Here is a 7129-nt window from a genome sequence, read left to right on the forward strand (position 1 = left end):
CCGATGTCAGGGCATAATATTCAGCTTAATTGTTAAGGATGTTGTATAGTGCAAATATGTCAGGCCATGCCGTTGTAGATTTTGTTGGAGTGGAAGTCTGCAGATGACCCATAGTGCTTCATGGATGCCATGTCTTCTGGAGTTAGATCTATCTGAAATCTATACCATTTAGCATGGTGGTACTACCACATACCACACAACATGATAAAGGCTATCCTCAATGTAAGGAGAGGATTTTGTTTCCAGCAGTTATTCCTACTGATACTTTGTGGACAGATATACCTGTCTTGGTTCCTTCACCACCTGTTGCAGATCAAGTCTGATAGCTGTATTTGTTAGGATATGATCAGCTCTGTCCATATTGGTGCTGTCAAGTCACTTTTGGTGACGGATAATTAAGTGCTCCTCAGTATATTCTGCACCATTGACGCCCTTCATACTTACTTCAAGTAGTGGTCAAGCTGGAAGAGTACTGATTTCTCCAGTCTGATTCCTAGGGTGGTACATTCTTCATCTGAGGAGAGATTGGGTCAATTATTTATCAGTTTAGAAGAATGAGGGGGGAGTTAATTGAATTGTTTAAATTCTGCTGCGGCTGACCAGACTTGATACAGAGATGATGTCTCACTAGCCAGAGTCCAATGCAAGGGGTCACATTCTCCAGATAAATAATAGGGTATTTTGGACTTGGATGAAGAAATACTTTTTAACTCAATGATGATCCTTCCAAATTCTCTACCACGGAAGGCTGTGGAAGTCAAGTCACCGTATACACTTGAGATTTGTATAGATTAAAAATGTCAAGGAATATGGGGAGAGAGGAGAAGTATGTTTTTGAGCTAGAGGAGCAACCGTGATTGTGTTGGATGGTGAAGAAAGTTCGATGAGTCTTCTGCTTAATATTTGTCAGCTGAGTTTGGTCAGTACATAGTAATCAACGCAAGGTTTTCTTGCCTACATTTGACCTCATACTATTGAGACTTCGTGGGGTCCAAAGTTAATGATGAGGTCTCCGTGCACTTCACTCCTGATTACGTACCACTGTTCTGCCACCTCTGAAGTCCAGGGATGATCATAGTGTTGCCTGGAACTTTTGTAGGGTATCCTTTCATGAATATGAATGTCATGCTGTTGCTTGACTTAACCTGTGAGACAACCATGCCAATTTTGGCACTAGCCCCCAGATGTTACTAATTCGCAAAGTCGACAGTTGAGTTTGCCATTGTAGTTTCTAGTACCTACATCAATGCCAGGTGGTCATTCCAGTTTTGAGACGTACACTAGTTCCCTGTGTTGTTTCAGAGGACAGTTGAGAGTCAACCCACATTGCTGAGAGTCTGGAGCTGCGTATGGGCCAGACTAGATAAGAGCATCAGATGTCTCTAACAGATATTGACTTTTTTTTTTATTCACTGACCAACAATGGTTTGAGGGTTATCATAGACTCTTTTTTTTTAAATTTATTTCTATGCTTATTAAAATTCAGATTTCATCACCTGTAATGGTTTTTGCAACCAACTCCCCACAGCTTTATCTGGGTCTCTGGAGCTATTTGTTTCTAGTTTTAGTACAAGCTGGTGGAACAGGAGATGTCAATGCTGTTGCTAAATGTTTTTTGAGGAGCAGCAGCAAGTTTTATAAATGAGGTTTCAGTTTACATTTCCATATGTTTTATATCTGCAAGAAATAAACAAATCTGGATTAGCAGCTGAAAACCTTTTCACAATTTATTTCGATCCTAATGTCAGTTATCAGTAGTTTGAAGTTTGGAAATCTTTGTTTATAATTAGAGTGGGACATTAAATATGCTAATGTTTTTCATTTGTTTGGCTTGTTGTTGTAGGACCTCTTTTTTTTTTGAACAAGTGACAATTTATATGCAAACTAGAATGTGGTTTATGATGGGGGGGATGGGTGGAATAAAAGATCTTCACTTGGCAGGCAAATGTCTTTGAAATATGAGTTGGCAATGTCTGTGCAGTCTTCCACTCATTTGCTGACTGGCATAAGTGGGACATGTCAGGTTTGAAGTGGGAACCAAGACAATTCTAGTCAAGCTCTGAATATGTTTCTTCTTTGTCCTTTTTGCCCCAATCTCTTTAAATACTCAGGATAGTAGTGCAACAATTTTGTTATTAAAATGTTTCTATTTCCAGAGTGGTTTCAGTGATGATGAGGCCAAAGAGGAACCACTTGTATCATTTGAAAGGTACTGTAATTAAAACAATATATTATCATTTGGGAATTTGGATTTTAAAGCAGAGGTATGGCTTTGGGTTTTAGTCCTGCAATGGTGTCTTTCTTTCAAAAGAAGTCAGTCATTTTTGAACCACGTTGGAATATCCTTGCCAAGAACACGTGTCTAAAACTGGTTGGAGTAACTACCTGGGCAATTCATTGAATTTTTTTTAAAATGTCTAACTCCTATGACGTGGCCTCTGATCAGTCTTTCTACAATTGGGTTTTATTTGAGAAGAACAGTTTAATACCAGCAAAAGAATTTAGTTTGTGCAGTCCAGGCTAATGAAGCTAGGAAGAAATCTTTAAAGCTATTCTAGCAGTTTAAATAGACAGGAGTTTTTAGTTCATTTGGAAAAGCAAGTGAAGTACCTTGTATTTGCACACCAGTAGGAGAGATGATACCTGAGAGAATCCTGTTTGGTGAATGTATGTAAAGGTTGTTTAGTTAAATAACTTTTAAAAGTTAGGATAGGACTAATAATCCATGGATTGAGTGACAATGAAGGATATTGCTGAAAAAGGGGTTTATAATCTTTCTAAATTGCGCTTTATACATTTTGTTATAAACCACTTTTCTGTCAAAGAACTGCAGTAACAAACCTGCAAAAAATGAAATTTAATTCATCAAGCCAGGTTTCATATTGCTATTTGACTTGTTTAAGTAGTAACTACAACCATAACAGTACCAAATGCAGTTATCAGAAAAACTCCTTGAACATTCTTTGTGATGGGAGCTGGATACTGAAATAAGGGTAGTTTGTTTTTTTCACTTCTGGGATTCAGTTATAAATCTACCTCCTTTGGTTTTGGTCATTCATGAGAAGTGGCAAGCCTTTATTGCCTAGTGAGCAGTTGAGTCAATCCTATTCCTGTGGATCTGGAGTCGCATGTAGGCCAGACTGGGTAAGGATGGCAGATTTCCATCCCTAAAAGACATGGGGTTTTTTCCAGCAATTGACAATGGTTTCATAGTCGTCATTAGAGTCTTAATTCTGAATTTTTATTGAATTTGCCATGACAGGGTTTGAACCAAAGTTCCAGACCATAATCTGGCTCCCTGAGTTAATAGTCTACCAGTAATGCTGGAAAATCTCAGCAGGTCTGGCAGCATCTGTAAGGAGAGAAAAGAGCTGACGTTTCGAGTCTAACTGATCCTTTGTCAAAGCAGTTTGACAAAGCTCTTTTCTCTCCTTACAGATGCTGCCAGACCTGCTGAGGTTTTCCAGCATTTTCTCTTTTGGCTTCAGATTCCAGCATCCGCAGTAATTTGCTTTTATTTTAGTCTAGCAATAATGCCTCCCATTGAACAAAGATTACCTCCCTCTGACTGTGGGCTTAGTGCATAAACACACCTTTGGCCATCTCATCCAGAATCTTAACCAGGTAGACGCTGTGACTCATAAGGCAGGAAAAGTGCCTGATTTTTGCAATAAGGAGAAGATTCTTTCACATGTTTGTTAGATTTTGAGGTATGAATCAAAAATAGGGTTAAATGTTGGGACCTTCAAATTCCCTCATTCTGTAGCACCAATATCCCTCTGGTAGATATACATTTGTCATAAAAGCACATTTTAAAAGTTGTGCTGAATTAAAGATTTTATTCTCTTAGTAATGAAGACTGGAATCAGACACAAGCTCAATCTCAAGAGGTTGCAATAACTGAAGAAGACCTGGAACTCATCAAGGAACGAGAGACAGCAATCCAACAACTTGAGGTTTGGTTTTAATTTGTCTATTTGAATATATTTAAGTAATATGTCTTTGGAGTTTGTGGGATATAAGGGTATCACAAGTAGACTAGTGCAAATGCTGTTAATTATCAATTTGTTTGCCGATTGTCATCTTCTGGTATTCTTGCATTTAAATCACATTTCTAATTCAAAAATGTATTAAATTTGGGGTGGGAGGCAGAGATGGCTGTGAAAATTTAATTTGTTGCTTCAGTCATTTCACCATGTTTTATTTGATCTGGTGTCTTTTGAGTTCTTCCCATCCCATGCATTATACTTTCCAAAGTGGATGATACGTGATATATGACAAGTTCACCAGTAGTAGAAATGGCCCCTGTAGGGTGAATTAAAACACCCAGAATAATTTTTAAGTTGTACCTGTTATAAGTTGTTGACATCTCATGTGAATTGTGTAGACTTTCATCTTATCATAGTTCAAACTTCTTTCTTCTCTTGTCCAGGCTAACATCTTGGATGTCAACCAGATTTTTAAAGACTTGGCAATGATGATCCATGATCAAGGAGATATGATTGGTAAATTATTACTCTTAGATACTTGTCTTTTTGTATGACCTTTTACGTTCATCAGGTTAAAAAATAGTGATGCTGGAAATTGTAATTCCCCTATATCAGCATCATGGGCACCTTGGCCAGCTGTAGCACTCTTGGATAAATAGAATACATTACAATTCAGTACAGCACAGGAGCAGACCCTTCGACCACCAAGCCTGCGCTGATTCCTATCCTTATTTAGACCCATGCTCAATTACCCACGTGCATTTTCTGTTCCTTTGTTTGCCTCCCATTCATGTCTATTAAGATAGGCCTTAAACATTGCTAATGTGCCTGCTTCCACCACTATAGTAGGCTGTGCATTCCAGGAACCCACCCTCTGTGAAAAGTTTTGCCTGCATTTCTCCCCTAAATATCCCCCCTCTCTTTTTTGAACCTGTGCCGTCTTGTAGTTGACCTTTTATCGTTTTACTCTCCCCCCACTTTTGGAAAAAGCCTCTAGCCATGCATCCTATCTATGCCTCTCCTAATTTTGTAGACCTCTATCACGTCACCCTCTCAGCCTCCAACTTTCCAGTGAAAAAAATCCAAGTTTACCCAACCTCTCCTGATAACTGAAACCTTCCAGACCAGGCAACATCATGATAAACCTTCTCCGCATCCTCTCCAAAAAATCCACGTCCTTCTCATAGTGTGGTGACCAGAGCTCTACACAATATTTCTAATGTGGCCTAACTAAAGTTTGGTAAAGCTGTTACATAAGTTGTCAATTTTTATATTCAGTACTCTGGTTAATGAAGGCAAGCATGCTATATGCCTTCTTGCCCGCCTTCTTGCCCACCTTCTCTACCTGTGTTGCCACTTTCAGGAATCTGTGGACCGGTTTCCCTGGCTCCCTCTGTATGTCATTGCTCCCAAGGGTTCTGACATTTATTATATAATTCGCACCTGAATTTAATCTTCCAAGATGCATCACCTCGCATTTGTCCAGATTAAACTCCATCTGCCATTTCACTGCCCAATTCTGCAATCTATATATATCCCACTATATCCTTTGACAATCCTCACTATCTGCAGCTTCTCCAATTTTGGTGTCACCCACAAATTCTCTAATCAGATCATCTACGGTTCCTCCAGACCATTTTATTTATATATGATCTCAGCCCTGAATCCTGAGGAACCCTACTGTTTGCTGATCTACATTCCAAAAAGCAACTTTTCACCGCTACTCTGCCGTCTATGACCAGTTTTGTATCCATTGAGCCAGCTCACCCAGATACCATGAGACTCTACCTTTTTTCCAGCCTGCATGAGGTACTTTATCAAATGCCTTAAAGTCCATGTAGACAACAACCACTGCCCTTCCCTCATTAATCATTCTTGACACCTCAAAAAACTCAATCAAATTGGTGAGATGTGGTCTCCCCAGCACCAACCTATGCTGCCTATCACTAACAAGTCAATTTGTTTCCAAATGTAAATAAATCCTGTGTCTCATTTACCTTCAACAATTTCCCCATCACTGAAATCTGGCTCAGTGGCCTGTTATTACATGGATTATCTCTATTTACCTTCTTAAACAAAAGAACAAAATTGGCTATTCTTCAGCCCTCTGGAAGCTTGCTTGAGGGCAAAGAGAATGCAAAGATATCTGTTAAGTCCCCAGCTATTTTCTCCCTTGCTTCCCACAATATCCAGGGATAGATCCCCTGTAGCCCTGGGAACTTGTCTATCTTATTTCAAGACACCCAACACTACTACTTTTCTCTTTTTTTTTGACCTGCTCAAGAGCATTCACACACTTTTTACTAACCTCAGTATCCATCACATACCATTCCTTTGAATACTGATGTAAAGTACTCATTAAGGATCTCGCACATTTCCTCTAGCTTCACACAATCTCCCCACTTCATCCTTGTGTAGGCCACTCTTTTTTAGCTACCCTCTTGCTCCTCCTATATGAGTAAAATGCCTTGGGATTTTCCTTTACCTCGCTGACTCATGACATTTCATAGCCCTCCTAACTCCTTGTTTGAGCTGCTTTGTACTTTCTGAATATTCAAGGACTTTGTTTCTTTTTAGTTGCTTAGGCATCTAAGTATGCTTCCTTTTTTTGACTAAGCTGATAAGTTTCACTGCCATGCAAGGTTTATGATTCCTGCCATTCCTGTCCCTCATTTTCACAGGAACATACCTGCCCTGCACTCTAATCATCTGATCTTTAAAAGACTCCTGCATGTCAAATGTGGATTTACCCTCAAACAGCTGCTCCCACATTCTCCAATTCTTGTTATAATTTAGTTATAAATGGCCTCCCTCCACTGCCACCAACCCCCTCCCCCCACCAAAATAAAAATTAACAACTTCATCCAAGGTCCACTCTTGTCCTTGTACATAATTTTATGAAAAGTTGTGGAATTATGGTCGATTCCCAAAATACTCCCCTAGCTGGGCTCATTTCCCAATACCAAGTCCATTTCGCCCCCTCCTTTGGACTATCCACATACTGTTTCAAAAAAATTCTCTTGGCGCACTTAACAAATTACTTCCCATTCAACCCCCAGCACTAAGAGTCCCAGTCAATATGAGAGAAGTTAGGAAGACTCCCCACAATTCTGTTATTTTCACATCTTTTCAGTATCTGA

The 7129-nt window shown here is 39.4% G+C and overlaps 1 protein-coding gene across 1 annotated transcript in view; it reads left to right on the forward strand.

Annotated features, from left to right (window-relative positions):
- Positions 1–7129, forward strand: part of stx12 (syntaxin 12) — a 31106-nt gene that overhangs the window by 17252 nt on the left and 6725 nt on the right. Inside the window, exons 6-8 of the mRNA XM_043717308.1 lie at positions 2157–2209; positions 3851–3956; positions 4433–4505. Coding sequence (XP_043573243.1) covers positions 2157–2209; positions 3851–3956; positions 4433–4505 — 232 coding nt within the window. The remainder of the gene's footprint in view (positions 1–2156; positions 2210–3850; positions 3957–4432; positions 4506–7129) is intronic.

Source organism: Chiloscyllium plagiosum, chromosome 27, assembly GCF_004010195.1.
Source record: "Chiloscyllium plagiosum isolate BGI_BamShark_2017 chromosome 27, ASM401019v2, whole genome shotgun sequence".
NCBI classification, from domain to species: Eukaryota; Metazoa; Chordata; class Chondrichthyes; order Orectolobiformes; family Hemiscylliidae; genus Chiloscyllium; species Chiloscyllium plagiosum.